This window comes from Ochotona princeps, chromosome 4, assembly GCF_030435755.1.
Source record: "Ochotona princeps isolate mOchPri1 chromosome 4, mOchPri1.hap1, whole genome shotgun sequence".
Taxonomy (NCBI): Eukaryota; Metazoa; Chordata; class Mammalia; order Lagomorpha; family Ochotonidae; genus Ochotona; species Ochotona princeps.
This window is the reverse complement of record NC_080835.1, coordinates 77,489,947-77,507,399: the sequence shown is the minus strand read 5'-3', so window position 1 is coordinate 77,507,399 and position 17,453 is coordinate 77,489,947. Positions and strand designations below refer to the sequence as shown.

Sequence of the window (17,453 nt, the reverse complement as noted above, 5' to 3'; positions counted from 1 at the left end):
GGCTGCAACTGACCCTTTGAGCTGCCTGCACTGGGGGGCTCCAGGATCCAGCTCTCTTAGGCAGAAGTAGACAGGGCTGATGGCCCAGAGCTTTGGCCTGTCTTCAGTTCTCAAACTAGACTCGGGCCTCCGATAGTCTTGCTGGACTCGAAAGAGCAAATCCTCTGGCCAAAAAGCTGGGCTCCTTGGAAATCATTTTCTGGAGGCCCCCACAGCCAGAGACTCTCCAGGCAGCCAGACCCCTGGGTTGCAGGACATCACCCACTTCAGGCCAGCAGGCAGCCTTGGTCCACCAGCAAGCGCTGATTTCCATCCCAGAGACCCCAGAAAGGCCAGGCAGAACCCCATGGCCCAAGTGACTTTGTATTTAGGGGAAATAATGGAAATAGGAAAAAAAAATAAATAAAGTCAGTAGGAGCCAGGGTGGCCGAGGGGAGGCCTTTGCTGAGACCCAGGGTGCAGGCGCTGGGTTCTGGCCAAAGTCCCCGTAGCGGGCCGACTGGCCAGCTAGAGAGGCAGAGGCAGAGCAGGCGGCAGGGTACAGGGCATGATTTACTGGCGCTGCGCTTGACCTGCGTCTCCCAACCTGGACTGCGTGGAGACTGTGTGGCCCGCATAGCTGCTCCTTCCTGCAATAACAAGACTGACATCACTGTTGTCAGGGAAATGGTGTTTTGATTAAAATCATGTGACAGCTACTTCATGATTCAATAAACAAATCCCCTGTTAACCCTCGCCTGACACAGGCCGCTTGCAGCTCTGCTGTCAGACCACAACATGCAGAGGGGCCAGGCAGGAAGGTGTACTGAGAGGCCTACAGATCAAGCACGCAGGCGGCTCTGCGGACTCCAGGAGAATCTCAGGCACCAACGGGGTGCCCCTCTCCAGGAAGAACTGCCTCTCAGCCCTCGGGCCATCCTCTCTTGGACCCAGCCTGGGGTGTTGAAGGCCCCACCTCCCCCAGATAGCCCAAAAACTGAGGACAGTCTGTAGGCTCTCCACAGAGGGCAGGCCCAGTCAGACTCCTCTGGGAGCTTGCAGTGCACAGACAGTGAAGGGTTAAGAATAATTTCTGGCTTGCAATTGGATGACTTCCTGGATCACTCACTTGGCTGCTGGCCCCTGACACGCAGGGTTCTGCCTGGCAACAGCCAATTCCTTTTCCATCTCACCCCTCGGGTCATTTTCCTTAAGTGAAACAAACCCAGGGAACACTCCCCAAGTCTGGCACAGGGGATTTTTCTGGGTGAAAAAGGATGGCAGCCTTGGACACCTAGCATGGGGTGCCTTAAGTGGAGACAGGGCAGAAGTAGGGGAAGTTCCTGGAATGGTGCCACCAGCACCTCCCCCCAAGCCTTGCTGTGAGAATTCCATGAGACCTGGCCCAGTGCTTCACAAGGTGCTGTGGGTATCAGGCCTCGAGCAGTAGCAGCAGTGCTGGCTTAAAGCCATGCCAAGCCAGCCGGCCTCAGGACTGACTGACTGGCATGCTCTCGTATCAAGTGCACAGCACACATTTACTGCAAAAGCAGCTGCCCCCCCCCCCCAATGTAGAGACAACATAACTTTTGTTCCTAAGGAGGTCTGTGATTTAGGCCTAAAAAAAAATGTGTAACGGTTATTCCTACTCCTTCAGCCAAGACTCCTCCCCAAAGCCAAGTTCTAGGAAGGAGACTGAAGATCACAAAGGGCTGAACCCTTCAGACATCTGTTGGATGGAGAGGGTCTGCCTGACAGCTACTGAAGGGGTAGCCAGGGCTGCCCAAGCCAGTGCCTCCTGGCCACTTAGGCCAGAACTGCAGTCCTGTTAGACGGAGAACATTGGAGGTCGGATTCAGGGCCTGGGAAACGGGAAAACCTGTTTTCATGGCCTTGGTTCAGATAACATGAAAAGCCGGAGTTAAAAGGCTAACTTAATGTTACACTTTTTGCAACGAGCAAACCTACCACAGGAGATGTGAGAATGCTAAATTCTTGCAGTCAATTCCAGGTGGCCTGACCTCAGCCTGAAGTGGCCAGGCCAGGGGCGCTCCTGGCTTGAGTCATTCAAGGGTTCTCATACCACCATGACCTGGGGGCAGCGGCTCACACTGGCTTTCATTGCTGGACTGAATCTCCTGCAAACCCCTTCTCCATGCACAGTGGCATCCAATGGGACTGCTACCCAGCAAACTCAACAGCAGGGATTTTCTCTTGAATGAAAACGCTGAGGTCTAGTCTGAAGCCAGCACCTCTGTCCCGGGAGAAGTGTGGGGGTGGCCCATTCCTCAGGACAGCGCTAACTGTGACTGCACAGGCAGGGCCCCTGTGACAACAGCCTGGACCTCGAGCCAGCCTCCCCAGGACAAAGGAAGTGAAAGCGGACCACAGGCTTCAAATCACACTGTATTGACATCTGAAGGCAGCCTCCAAAGCCCTTGGCCCCTGGGTTCCTGAGGCACTTACCTTCCTGGTGTCCTCGCCAGGCCCTCTGGGTCGCAGGAAGCAGTTCTTGTCAGCCCCAGGGGTGCTGAGCTCTTCCTTGTCCTTCACGGCATATTTTAGCTTCATCAACCTTTGCACCACTAGGGATACAGATGGCAGCACTATGAGCATCCCTCACCAGGCCCCGCCCCTCCCAAGCCCACTGAGCCTCCAGGTCACCATGCATGCCCTTAGTCATCCCGCATCATGACAGGGGCCACCTCAGAGCAACAGGCTCCAGGGCAGGAAAGCCTGACATCCCAGAACCTCACTGAAGGTGGCTTCTCCTCAGGAGCCCTGGAAAGGGCTGCCCCATTTGCTCTTGTTCCCAAATCACTGAAGGCCTTCAGACCCCTGTCCAGCCAGGCAACCACCCAGCTCCTTGCAAAACTGATACCATCAGCTTCAGAGAACTCAGGAGAAAAGACAGGACTTGGCTTTTGTGGTCCATGAGTAATTAAATGCTCTTCATTCTCCAGATTTCCAGTGCAACTCAACATTATGTAATTTCCTGGAAACGGTCGGCTGGTAGAGGCACACAGGGAATAGTTAGACTATTCCAGAAATGTTCAAAAGACTGGAGCCATACAAGAGGAAAGAGCAGTAAGGGAAGGAAAGGGGGTTACTGGAAAACCAACTAAAGGGCAGCAATTCTGTCACATCAGAAGCAATCACTTCCCCCGTTGAAGCAGGCACACTAGAGGACTTCTCCCTAGTACCACATCTCAGGAGTGGACAGACAGGTGGCTTTGACAGTACAAAAAAAAAAAAAAGGGAACACGGGGGGGTAGGGGGCAGCACAGTGGCTTCACTGGCTAATCCTCTAAGCACCGGCACCACATATGGGTGCCAGTTTGTGTCCCAGTTGTTCCATTTCCTATCCAGTTGCTTGCTTATGCCCCAGGAAAGCAGAGGAAGTTGGATGGGCCAAAGCCTTGGGACACTGCACCTGAATGGCAGACCCAGAGAAGGCTCCTGGCCATTTAGGGAGTTAACCAGCAGATCAAAGATCTTTGTCTCTCCTTCTCTCTTCCTCTTCTCTTTAAATCTGTCTTTACAATGAAAATAAATACATTTTAAAAGAAGAACAAGGAAGAAGAAAGACGAAGAAAAGGAAATACATTGGAGAAATGTAAGAGAATGGCATGATCAGACAGGTACCTAACCTGCTCGGCCAGGGACCTGCCACCAACAGCAGGTGCAAACAATATGATTTTACAGGGGAGTGCCAGACTATCAGCTCAGTGACAACAAAGAAAAGAAAAAACTGCCACAAGAAAGCACTGCCAGAGCTTAATCACTGGACCATGTCCCCTGGAGAGCGTGCAAGTATCTCAGAGCTTCAACAAGGCAGCTCAAACGTCAAGCCGCCGCCTCCGCTGTCAGTGAAGGGCCCTGGGCTGCACACCACAGGGGCAGCTGTATGAGCAGAGCTGCCTGTTATGTCAACAAGGCCTCACCAGAAAGCCCAGAATACCCTCACTCTTATGCAACACGAAGCACCTTCAGGTTCACATCTCCCTGGTAGCACACAGGGAAAAAAGTGTGGTCTCCTGACCCTGAGGGCTATGCCCCACACAGAGTGCACAAAGACACACGAAGGTGAATTCCACTACTGAGGCGGCGTTTTTATTGGCAAAACTTGTCTTTGCGCCTTTGCTTCACTCCTCCGACCGATTGAACCAACTGGTGTGAACTGCCTGGGATGAGAAACAACAGTGACGCACGTTTGGGATAGTGAGACAAATCCAAACAGAACTGTTGCCTAGGCCGGTGGCTTGGAGCGCAGCCGCACGGGAGCAGAAGACTAATCTTGCCAGTGTGGGAACTGAGATACAGCCCGGCATCCTGGATGATGTGGGTTCATACATGCAACACATTAAGAGGTCAGACTTGAGAAATGTGTTCATTGAACATTTTTATTAAGCACCTATTATGTATACCAGGCATGGATCCCAATGCTGGTGACCCAGCAGACAACAAAACAGAACCAAAGTCCAACCCTCACAGAGCTCCTAGTCTCGTGAAAGCAAGACAGGAATACTAGCCCATGGAGAATACGGCTGTGAGCCAAGGACCAACTCCTCTCATGAGTAAAAACATGAACACCCTATTGCTTAAGTCGGAAGGAAACAATGAGCTGCCTAAAGGATCACGCTGAGGCCAGGGGTCCTGCTGCGGGAGAGCCACGGCCCGGGCTGCAGAAGACTTGGGCTCCTGGGTCTCCCCCAAACCATCTCGGAGTGCAGATGTCAACACAAAGGGCTGCCAAGGGGCACACCCTGAGGGCCTCGGGAGTCTATCTCGAAACCAATGGCATTGTTGCCAGGGTAAAGCAACAGTTCCAGTGCAAATTCATGTCAAGATTCAAGGCAACAGTTTCTCAAACATGAAATCCAATAAAGTGGAATATAACCCATATGTAATCACGTTAAAACTATGACTCTAAAATAAAATGCTTATAGCAGGTTAACAGTTTGAAGACTTAAGATGAGAAAAATTTTTATTTTATGAAAATATTTAATCTTTGGCCCAAAGTCATAAAATGCAAACTTCTAAGGTAATTCAGCAGTTAAAATGAGGGCAGATAATATCTGACTTCCAGTTCCTGTTCTGGGGCAGGTGTTTAGCCCTGTGGCTGAGGAGGTTAGGGTGTGGGCAGCCCAGCACAGGGCTTAGCACCTGCTCCAGCTGCTCACTCCAGCATCTCGCTGCTGTGGACCCTGAGAGGCAGCAGGAACAGCTCCCACCACTGGGTTCCTGTCAGCGACGTGCGAGACCCGGATTGAGGTCCCAGCTTCCACCTGGTCCAGCCCCGGCCGCTTCAGCTCTCAGCAGGGACCAGCAGATGAGCAGCCTCTCTTTGTGTGTGTTTGTCTCTCCGAAACGGGGTGAGGGAGGAATCACATTCCTGTTCTATTTTTCTAAGCTAATGCAAAACTGGAAAAATTGAGTCCAACCTGGTTTCACGTTAACTGCTTCAGGTACAAAGTTCTCTAGGCATCTCTGGGTCTGGATTTAAAAGAGGTTGTGAATGAAATCAACAACTCAGAAACCAAAATGCAAACAAGCAAACTACATATTAAGATGCACTGAGAGAAAAACAAGCCGCAATAGAACCTCATTAACTAAAATTCGTCAGAGAAAATGGGAGTTTGATTACATGAAAAATGTAAATCCATTTAAAAGAAAAAATACTGAGATTTCCCATAAAATTCACATGTGTGTATTTCAAGGCTCAAGTGTAAACAGTGCTCTACAAAAAGTCTGGCCTGCCAGGGATCCTCCCGGAAGTCACTGTGATGCGCCTGGAGGATGGGCCCTCGGCGGCCGGGGACTCGTAAAGGCTGGTTAACGAGACCTTCAATGCTTCCTCAGTTCTAACAGGTTTCCTTACAGGCTATTATTTTGCCTCTGCAAACCCTTCAGCTTAACACATCATTTTAAATACTAAAAGACATTAATGAGGTTTTACTGTGAAAGTAGAAAAACATTTTAAAATGGTAAGATTCCAGTATTACCCATAACAAAAAAATTAGCAAACACGCATCATTTTGTAAAGCTGCTGTGTAGTACAGCAAGGACCAGATCCTCACACAGCAGAGAGCGGAGCCAGGTAAGAAAATCCACACAATTATTACACCAGTGGCTCCCAAGCACATCAGAAACACAGAAGTGCAACCCAACAATAAACAGAACTGCACTTATAAGGAGACAGTGAAGTTAATGTTTCCTGAGAAAGAGATGTTTGAATGCAGTCAGTGGCGAACCCTTAAAACTCACTTAGGTTTCAACATCACGCTTTAGCAAAAAGATATATCCATATTTGAGGCATCTTAATGACATGATTACAGTCAAAACTGAGCAAATAAAAGACAAAACCAGCAGTATCCCCACCCTGAGCGTCCGCATTCCCCTTTCACGTAGGTAACAGAACCAGACCAACATAATCCAGGAAAACTAGGCTTTCTCTCCAGTCAGCTCTCAATATGTCTCCCAAACACAGTTCACTAAGTTATTCTAAACCATGTGTGTTTAACTTTGGTATGACAGATTCACACACAGATAAATGTAAACATCAAGAAAATCACTGCACTCCATGACCAGCCCTAAGGTATCCGGGCCCTGGATTACCCGGCGTGCAGGGCCTGATCACACACTGAGGACGCAGGATCCCAGATGCTCAGGAGACAACAGAGACGATGGCGCTGAGTGTCAGGAATTGGTCTAGAAGCACAGCTTAAACATGGATCCCCACAAGCAAGAGGAGGAAAAAACAATCCCACTTCATCTTTAGAAAGAATCAAGTCACTGAATTTCGTCCAAGTTGCTGCCATTTGCTTGGATGAGATCTTCAAGGTTTTCCTTTTTTCTCCACCCAGTTTAAGAACATATTGACTAATAATCTGTGGTAAAAATTGAATAAAGGCTTTTCCCTGCTGTTCCTCATTATGCCAACGCAAGAACTGGAAAAATGCCAAACAAAATCAGGTTAGTGGTACAGAAAGTTCATGAACAATCTATGAACATTACGCATAATAATGATCCATTAGCAGGAGACTCAGAACTTCTCATGGTGCTTCGTTTTCACTCCACCAGGCTAATGGGATGCTAAATTTTAAAAACTGATTGACATGCCAACTAGAAACTGTTTGTACCAGTAAGAAGCACACCTAATCCAGTCCTAGACATGGAATAGGGAAACGGCCTGCCTGCATGACAATGGTGGGCCAAGGGTCTAACCAAAGAGGGACACCAGCATTCCAGGCGGGCTCCACTTTCTGTCTCCCATAAAGCTGACCAGCTTTACCCATGTATCACTCACACAATAAAGACGAATCCCCATTAGCCAAAGCATGAAATGCGAAGCAGAAAAGCGGCATACATACCACTGATAGCTTCCTGTGCAAAGTACTTGACATCCATGTCTTCATCTTGACCTAACTTCTGCAGTACTGGCTTAACCTCCCCCTGCAAAGCACTGAAATTCAAAAGTATCTTTGAGAGGCAGACCAGTGGGTCAGAGAAATCCTCTATAGCATATACTTTACATGATAATTCTTAAAGTTTAAAATAAAAAAATATATATATTTTAAACACAAACTTGAGAAATGTACTAATTTTTTTTTTACTAAATTTTTAAGAAATCATCAGCAAACAACTTCAGTGGTGCACATATACAGATGTACATAACTTAAATATAAAAGTCAAAGTGCACATCTTCAAAAATGACTGCCTAATTATCATTTGCTTTAAACAAATCAAGATCTTGTGAATCAAGAATCACACAGCTTAATTTTAGCAATCACTCCTCTCTGTGAGGAAAAAAGTTAAAACACTTTTTAAACAAAAATAACATGAAAATCTTACTCGGTATCTAGAATTGGTCCAATTTTTTGTAGAGATTTGGCCACATTGAAACGGACATTTGCTACTTGGTCTCCTGCCATTTTTAATACAATGGGCAACATTTGCTTAGTAGTTATTTCCTGACCACAGGCTTCAGACAGTGCCTAGAAAAATAAGATGAAATACTTGTAACTTTTATTTATTTACTTATCTTTTCATTTTACTTAAAAGGCAAAGAGGTAAAGACAAAGAAGGATCTTCTATCTGCAGATTCAACTCCCCAGATGTCCACTATAGTAGGACTTGTCCAGGATAAAGGCAAGAGCCTGGAACTCAATATAGGTCTCCCATATGGGCGGCAGGGATCCAAATGCGTGAACCATCATATGCTGCCTCCCAAGCTGTCTGCATTAGCAGGAAGCTGGAACTGGCAGCACATTCAGAAGCTGAACCCAAGTACTCTGACACGAAACATGAGCATACCAAACGCCCATCTCAAAACATTTTTAATTCACAAAATCTGGCATAACAGACTTAATATTTGCTAAGAAGCTAACTGTTCAACAGGAAAATCTTTACAGCCAAAGCATATGAATGAGGAATGTAAGGGAGAACTAAAAAAAATCAGACTCAGACAGACCAGAATTCACAATATTTCAACTTTCAAAAGTAATTCATAAAATTTATTATCAACATTATCCCACCTTCTCATTGCCCACTTTTAGCAGTGCAAGTGTGTTCCAAATAGAGAGGGGTATATTCACATTTGGAAATCCACTTAGAAGTCTTGTTTTAGCACCCAAGCCCAGCAGTAGCACTTACATTAATGCAGAACAGTGTCGTCATCCTATGCAAGTAGTTCGGATCATTTGCCATTACTAACACTTTGGGAACAATGGTATTTTGGGCCCACTCTGTGCCAAACTTCTGAACAAGCTTCATGAGGTTGTTGGTGGCAGCTTCCCGGATGGCATATACTGTAGGAGAGATCAAGAACACCTTCTCACTGCTGACTCAACAAGCAGAACTGAGTAACCATAATGCAACAAGCATGTTCAGCAGCAACTCGTATGCAAGGCTAGGATTTAGACACTAGGCTACCGCACTGGGCCCAGAAATCACATATTCTTATTTGAGAAATGAAAGCCAACACATCCCAAGAAGTGCCACAGTGCAACATGGACTAATAAGAAATCTGGCCTTGTGTAGTAAATGTGAGGAATGGAGGACAAGGAGCTTTGGGAAGGCTACAGGGACACCTTGCGCTGGTATTTAAGCACAGGGAAGTAAGGAGGATTCCTGGAAAAAGCAAAAGAGTAGTGGCCACAACAGCACAAAGCCTGTGAGACTCCAAAGTTAGACAGGGTGTGCCCAGATGATGGGGCATTTTGAAAGCTAAATTGTGTGGAGAGCGGGACTATGCCCCAAGATGGCGCTTGTTATTGTCTTCTCACGGCACAAAGGCAGTAAACAAGTTTTAGGAAGTTGTAGAGGATTGGTTCAAGGTCTCATGCAGTCTGCATGGTGTGCGCGTGATCAGAGTTGTGATTGGTGTGTGTGTGCGTGATCAAGGCTGTGATTGGTGTGTTTGATGCGTGGCCAAGCAGCCCTGTTGCAATTGGCTGTTGATAGGGTTTTAACCTAAGTTTGAGAGAGAACAAAGAGAAGAAGAACAAAGAGGAGTAGTGGTAGTAGTAGTAGTAGAAGAGGAAGCCTGTAAATATGCTGTAGTTACTGTCCTTCTGTATTATACTTGGATTTCTTGTTTTGTTATGTTATGTAATTAGTTTGTCCTTCAATAAATCCTCATAAGAGCAAGCACCTGTGTCGGAGCTTCACTCACTGGACGAGGGACCCCGTTATCTGGTGCCGTGACTCGGATGATAAAAGTCAGCTGGTGAGTACCAAGAAGTTAATTAGCTGAGCAAATCGCTCAGGGAGTTGCTTACAGCTGCAATTAGTTTTCAACTGAGCCTTTGCTCAGGGAGTTTGCAACTGAGCAGATAGCTCAGGAAGCCGCTAAAGGGAAAAAATAATAATAATAAAATAAGTAACTGAGCGAAAAGCTCAGGGAGCTGCCTATCGGTAGGGGTGTGGACACCAATGATAGCGGTGAAAGCGATGATTTTTTTGAAATTTGCGGCAAAAACAAAAATTCTTTTGAAGCTCGCAGTGAAGCGACGATCCTTTCAAGGTCCTTTCAAGGTCGCAATAAGCGACGGAATGGGGAACTTGTAGTCTTCTGTAAAAATGCAGAATCTTTTGCAGAGGTTGCTGAAGAAAAATGGCACGCTGGTAAAGGCAAAAACAGTGCTTTCATTTTTACAAACAGTGCAGCAGCATGCCCCTTGGTTTTTAGAAGAGGGTATGCTAAATGTGCCACAGTGGGAACATCTTGGAAGGGATTTATCTAAAGCTGATCAACTTAAACCTCTCCCTCCGGGTACTGTGGGATTCTGGTCTCTGATTAAGTCTTGTCTAGTAGATAAGACAAATAAATTCAAGGAATTGTTACAAGAAGGTGAAGCAGCTCTCCGCGAGCTTCAGGAGGAAGCTTCTCAGCCAAGTAGTGTTGGTGAGAGAGCAGAACCTGAAAGTAGTCAGGATAGTGAGGAAGAACATTCAGGTGAGGAGCTGGATGCTGTGGCCAACGGCACTGAGAAGCTAGCCTTAAAGCCGCCTAGAAAGGCCTGACGGACTCCTGTGCCACCCCCTGGGGAGCCTCCGGTGGCACCCAGTGCGCCGCCTTGGCCACACTCTGATCCCCCTGGGTGGGCTGCGCCCAGTGAGGCAGTGAGGCCACAGCCCAGGGAGGTTCAGTCATGGCATGATATTGTTGGAGTCAAGCAGGTTTTTCCTGTTAGAGAGGACCGGACCCAGAACCCTGCAGTTCGTTTGCATGACCCCTTAAATTTTAAGCTAATAAAAGATTTGAAGATTGCTGTGGATTCTTATGGGGTTCATGCGCCTTACACTATGGCTGTTTTGGATCAGTTGGCTGCTGATGTTTTGACTCCTGAGGACTGGAGGAATGTAGCCAAGGCCACTCTCTCCCCGGGCCAATACTTGCTTTGGAGAGCTGCTTGCCGAGAGCTGGCAATAGATACTGCCCGCCGTAATGCTCAGGCTGGGAACCCCACATGGAATGAGGAGGCATTATTAGGGGAAGGTGCTCATGCTGGCCAACAACAGCAGATTCAGTACCCTGAGCCATTATATTTACAGGTTGCTAACATAGCCACTGGAGCTTGGAAGGCAATACAGAGTAAGGGTGATGTGCGTTATTCCATTGCAAAAGTGACTCAGGGACCTAATGAGCCTTATGCAGACTTTGTGAGCCGTCTCATGGAAGTGGCAGGGAAATTATTCCCGGATGTAGAACAAGCCATGCCTCTGGTAAAGCAACTTGCCTATGAGAATGCAAATAGATGGTGCCGTGAGAAGACAATAACAAGCGCCATCTTGGGGCATAATCCCGCTCTCCACAAATTGAAGACTCGATAAGATTAAAAAAACAAAAACAAATAAAAAAAAAGGAGGATGAGCTTTTAATGCAAACCTTTTAATGATCAATGTAATATTTTTAACTATGTAGGTGCTTCTGGGGTCACCTACACACAGCAAATAAAAAAACAGTCATTTCTTTTCCATGACAATCACTTAGGTTGAGAAAAACTGCCAAATGCTTTGTGTAATTGTGCCTATCTTAACATCCTACAATTCCCTACAAGACCATTTTTCCAAGAACATTATATACTAGATAAAGGCTTCAGCTACAATCCTTGCTCAATCAGTTTCTATACAAAGCTACAAAATTCTGCTGTCACTTCATTTTACATGTCTACCATGAGGGAAAACATGAGCTTGGGTAACAGAGGGTGGCCAGTAGTGATTTCTTAGTCTGTTTCTATCCCCAGGCGAGCTCAACTCTGAGGCCTGATAGGAAGGACAATGAATGAGTATCTTTGCCACGGCTCAGGGCACAAGCAGTGGACATGGGCCTCCAGATAGGAAACATCCAACTGGTCTGCAGCACATCCTTCAGGCAACATGCAGGAGAGCACACACAAGAAACCACAGTTTGTTACCTCAACTTTGATCCCCTGAGCTCATGGGCCACGGCCTGTCAGCACCCAGAAGCACTAAGGAGCACTAAGGAGCAAGCTCCAGCCAGCTGCTGTACTCATGACACATTGTTTCCCTTCACACCCAGTTTTGGTCTCGCCCAAACCCTCTTCTTCCCCTAAGGTACACTGGCTAAAGCATCTGTCTTCTCTTCTCTACTTACTATTTTTTAATATGCTTGAGGTTTTTCTCGTCATCATGCCACTACCTTAGAAGGGATCCCACTGTGGAGCAACATGGCTCAGCCTTGACCAAGACCTTAACTGCACTCAATTCTACTTGGACAGATGCCTACTATCTTCTTGGCTCCTCTCACTTCTGCTATTAAAAGAATGCAAAACATGCCATGGTCTGCCTGTTTTCTCTCCTGGTTTTGGCATTTTTCTCTTCCTCTCTTTTACTTCTCACTTACTCATTCTTCCTTTCTCTCTCCTCTTAAGGTTTGGCTGATTGCTACATTTAATACTTGATTCTTTTTCCTATGAAGAATAAATTCTGGAGCCAGAACAGTGGGGACGCAGGCTAAGCCTCCCTTTGAAGCACCATCATCCTATATGGGTACTAGTTCTAGTTCTGGCTACTCCACTTTCAATACACCTCCCTGCTAATGGCCTGGGAAAGCAGGGGAGAATAGGATGGCCTGGGTCCTTAGGCTGCTATATCCACATGGGAGACCTGGGGGAGGCTCCTGGCTCCTGGCTCCTGATTGGCACAGCTCTAGCCGTTGTGGCCATTTGGGGAGTGAATTGGAAGATGCACACTCTCTGTAACTCTGGCTTTCAAATAAAAATGAATAAATATTTAAAATAAATAAATAAATAACTTCCATGTCTAAATTCTTCCCTCTGCTCCAAGATGTCTACTTAACTACTACTTTCTCTCTTACACTTCCCTGGATTTTTACATCTTGTTAGTTTAATAACCAGGAAAAATGTTTTAAAATAAAACAAATCAGAAACCACTATATAACACCTATCTAAAATGCAAAATCAAAGTGACAGAAAACTGCTGTGATTCAGTGCAGGACCATCTTAGAGCTGCCATTTCATGGTTCAAAGAACGCCTGCAGTCCCCACCATAGGCTGCAGATGCAGTAAAACAAACAAGGATCTCCCCTGCCCCCAAACTGGAAGGAAAACAAAAATTAGGAAAGTAGTCGTAATTCAGGGACCACTGCGATGGCTCTACTAGCTAATCCTCCTTTGCCTGCACGCAGCAGCATCCCATATGGTCCTGACTGCTCTGCTTCCCATTCAGCCCCCTGCTTGTGGCCTAGGAAAGCAGCTGAGGACAGCCAAAGTCTTGGGACCCTTCACTCACATGGGAGGCCCAACAGAAGCTCCAGGCTCCTGGATTCAGATTGGCTTTGCTCCAGCCACTGTGGCCATTTGGAGTGAACCAACAGATGCAAGATCTTTGTCTCTTTTTTCTGTATATCTGATTTTTTTCTTTTTTTTTTTTTAAGATTTATTTATTTTTATTACAAAGTCAGATATACATAGAGGAGGAGAGGCAGAGAGGAAGATCTTCTGTGTGATGGTTCACTCCCCAAGTGACCACAACGGGCCGGTGCTGCGCTGATCCAAAGCAGGGAACCAGGAACCACTTCCAGGTCTCCCACGCGGATGCAGGGTCCCAAAGCATTGGGCCGTCCTCGACTGCTTTCCCAGGCCACAAGCAGGGAGCTGGATGGGAAGTGGAGCTGCTGGGATTAGAACCGGCACCCATATGGGATCCCAGTGCGTTCAAGGCGAGGACTTTAGCTGCTAGGCCACAACGCCGCGCCCTGTTTTTTCAATAAAAATAAATAAGTCTTTTAAAAGAAGAGAAAGAGAACTGAGGTGAAACAAGCAATATTAAAAAAGAAGTAGTAATTCAATTGCCAAGAGCAATGCTATTTAGAAAGGATGTCAGTGATTTAATCCCATGTGGAATACTGGAATTTTAAATTCCTCCAGAAAGTTCCCTCAAATAAAGTACAGATGAGCTGCTGCTGGTGAGAGTTGTGGTGCATCAGCTTAAGCTGCCACCTACAACATCATTTCATATAAGCACTGGTTTAAGTCCCAGACTACAGGCTGGCTCAGCCCTTGCCATTGCGCCTAACTGGGGAATGAACCCGTGGATGGAAGATCTAGAAAGAAAAAAAGTTGCTAGACCATGTCATTCTCACTAAAATTCAATAATTATCAGAAGTAGCAAACGCTTCTTAAAATAATTTCTCTGCTATAAATTGCCAATTTGTTTCATGTAAAGAGAGAAAACGGAGCAGGCGCTGTGACACAGAAGTGTAAGCCACTGCTTTACAATGCTGGCATTTCATATGGGAGAACTGGTTGGAGTCTCGCTGCTCTGCTTCTGATCCAGCTTCCTGCCTGGGAGAAGAGGGGAGGTTACCAAGTGCTCGGGTTCCTGCCTCCATAGCTGGGGCCTGGCTCAGCCTTGGCTTTTGCCGCCATTTACGGAGTGAACCAGGGAATGGAGGAGCTCTCTCTCTCTGTCTCTTCCTCTTTGTCGCTCTACCTTTCAAATCAAGTAAATTAACCTTAAAACCAAACAAAAAAACATCATTAAAAAAAAAAAGAATTTTAGAGGAAAAAAGGCCTCATATCTAGTTTGACAGATAAATACTAACTGGAAATACTAACATACAAATCCCTTATAATGGATTTTCATGTTTTCAAAGTCATCCTTTTCACCCTTAGCCATATGATTTCACAGATGTAACAAATACGCTTTTAACAAATATCCTCACTCCTCTCAAATATTCAAGCATAAGCAAACAGAGATGTACAAAGAGATACACTCTTACCTATAGAACTGAAACAGGATGCCATCATAGCCACAAAAATATGGAACCAAAGTTCACAGAACAATAATACATGAGTTCCCAAGGGCACTCACTCACTGGAAACAGATGCCAAGGCTGGATGTGGGACCTGTCTCACCAATGCTGCCTGGCACACATGGATCTACACATTTGCATCTACCCAGGACCTGGGCAGAGTGCCACCCATGCTTTCCAATGGCCCTACTGGACTTGGGCTTCTTCCCCCAAACCAGAAACATGGGCCCTCTCCATCCTGGCTCTCTTCCTACTAGCACCACTATTCACCTCCTCCTCCACGTATCCACTCAAAGCAGTCAAGTATCCACTTCTCATCTACACCTTTCAGCTGATTCCATTTCCTATCTAACCTAGCCTAGGGTTGCTGAAGACACAAATGACGGTAAACAGAATTGAGCCAAAGATGGACAAGTTCAAACATCAAGGGAATAGTCTGAATATAACAAAATGTATAAGAAATATGATGAAATATGACAAAGAAATGGTTTAATGGAGAAAATAAAATTTAAAACAAAACAAAAAGCCCCTAAAATAAAGAAAATTTTAAAAATGGTAGTAACAATCTTGAGGAAGCTACCTGGACATAAATATTTCTTTTCAAAGATTTATTCCTTTATTTGAGTCACAGAAACAGAGGAAGAGACACAGACCTTATATCCGTTGGTTCACTCTCTAGATAGCCACTACAGCCAGAGCTGGACAAGGCCAAAGCAGGAGCCCAGAGCTTTAGGGGGTCTCCTACATGGGTGGCAGTGGCACTAATACTTGGATCATCTACTGCTTTTCCCAGGCCACTAGCAGGAAACTGGAAGGCAAGCGCAGTAGCTGGGACAGGAACCAGCAGCAATATGGGATGGTAGCATTGTAGGCAGCAGCCTTCCCTACTATGCCACAATGTTGGCCCCAGTTAACTGGACTTTAACAAAGCCTTTCCTCATTCCTACACTGTTAAGGGAAAACATATGGCCAGACTGAGACTCCTAAACGCTAATGTGTGAACGTCATGAGATGTAAAAAAAAAAAAAAAACACAGGCTTTTCAATCTTCTGTTTTTAACTTGTCTACTCACCATGGTCCACAAGCCAGGCCATACACAAAGAATTCAGCTTTTCATCAAAGAATTCCACACCCTATAGTTACAGAAAATTTCATTAATATATACCTCCAACATTTGGAAATCCAGATGCTCTATTTATACTATACTTCAACGTGGTTACCTGTTCAAGGAGAGGACTTTAGCTGCTAGGCTATCATGCCAGGCCCTGGATTCGATTTTAAGAACTACCTGACCAGCAACTTTAAAAAAAAATAAATCTATTTATTTATGTAAGCGATAACACAAACTCTTTCATCTGTTGGCTCACTAATCCAAACCTTTCAAGGGCCAGAGCTGGGCTGCCGCAAAACCAGCAGCTGTGAACACAAGACAGGTCTCCCATGTGCCTGAGCCATCACCAGGGCCTCCCAGAGTGCGCATTAGCAGGCAGTTGGAGTCGGTGAAGTTTCAAAGGACTCAAAAGCTAGTATTCCAAAATGGGATGTAGGCTAAATGCCTACACCATGGGGTGATTAGATGTCCGTGCTTCTAAAATACTGAGTAACACAAAGAAAGGGACTAGGTCAGATATCCATAGACAGGCTTCAACATTATGTCAACATACAATTCTTTTTCCTTTCAGACTGAGGATTCTCCTTTGGTCTTAACTTTTTTTTTTTAAGATTTATTTATTTCCACTGGGAAAGCAGACACATAGAGAGGAGAGACAAAAAGATGTTTCATCTGCTGGTTCACTCCCCAAGTAGCTGCAACAGCCAGAGCTGAGCTGATCTAGAGCCAAGAGCCAGGAGCTTCCTCCAGATCTCCCACACGGGTGCAAGGTCCCAAGGCTTTAGGCCGTCCTCTAGTGCTTTCCCAGGTCACAGGCAAGGAGCTGAATGGTAAGTGGAACAACCAGGATATGAATCAGCACCCACAGGTAACCCACTAGGTTACTGTGCCATGCCTGAGAATTTTTTTTTAAAGTACTATCTCTTAATAATCTTTACAGATTAAATATTTATATGTATACATATATATATATGAACAAGTTGAAACTGTATGACAAAATGTTTGTGGTAATGCCAATCTCTATCAGGCAGGTGTAAATCAACCAAAGGCACCATCTGCCCAACCTCCCTACTGTTCCATACAGCCAGCAGCCCTTGGGGACATTACAGGTCCAGGAAAATCAGAAGTTGGAAAAAGAATGCTAAAATTCACTCTCCCTCTGATGGCTATTTCAACCTTCAGCAGAATAGTGAGTCACCGCTACCTTCTGTGTCAAAGAAGGAATGCATGGCTGTCATCAGCGAAAAGAATGACCTCAGCACTTGGGAGTGACAGAGAAGCGCAACAAGGTGATCTCACTTAACCTTACGAACTACATGCTGATCATCTTCAGCATCCATCCTAAAGACATTTCAAGTTCTCTAAGACATGCAATGCGAAGCCACAGGCATCAAGACACACACTCACAAGCTGAAGTTATTGAAGTTAGCACCACAAATGCCATGGTTGAAAAAAAAAAGATATGATTCGAAAGGAACAAAGGTGAAAATGGGAACGGGAAAACAAACTCCGGCAACGCATTATGAGCTTTTTCAAAAAAACATCCAAGTAGGTACTTTT

General features: G+C 45.8%; 1 protein-coding gene across 2 annotated transcripts in view; it reads right to left on the bottom strand.

Annotated features, from left to right (window-relative positions):
• Positions 1-17,453, bottom strand: part of PPP2R1B (protein phosphatase 2 scaffold subunit Abeta) — a 44,118-nt gene that overhangs the window by 6,141 nt on the left and 20,524 nt on the right. The window contains exons 11-15 of one of the 2 annotated variants that reach the window (XM_012926926.3): positions 15,855-15,915; positions 8,635-8,789; positions 7,834-7,976; positions 7,353-7,444; positions 2,446-2,564 (exon numbers count right to left, since the gene is read on the bottom strand). In XM_012926926.3, coding sequence (XP_012782380.2) covers positions 2,446-2,564; positions 7,353-7,444; positions 7,834-7,976; positions 8,635-8,789; positions 15,855-15,915 — 570 coding nt within the window. Of the gene's footprint in view, positions 1-2,445; positions 2,565-6,206; positions 6,930-7,352; positions 7,445-7,833; positions 7,977-8,634; positions 8,790-15,854; positions 15,916-17,453 lie in introns of those variants that run through there. The other variant, XM_004585049.4, reaches the window with a different exon arrangement.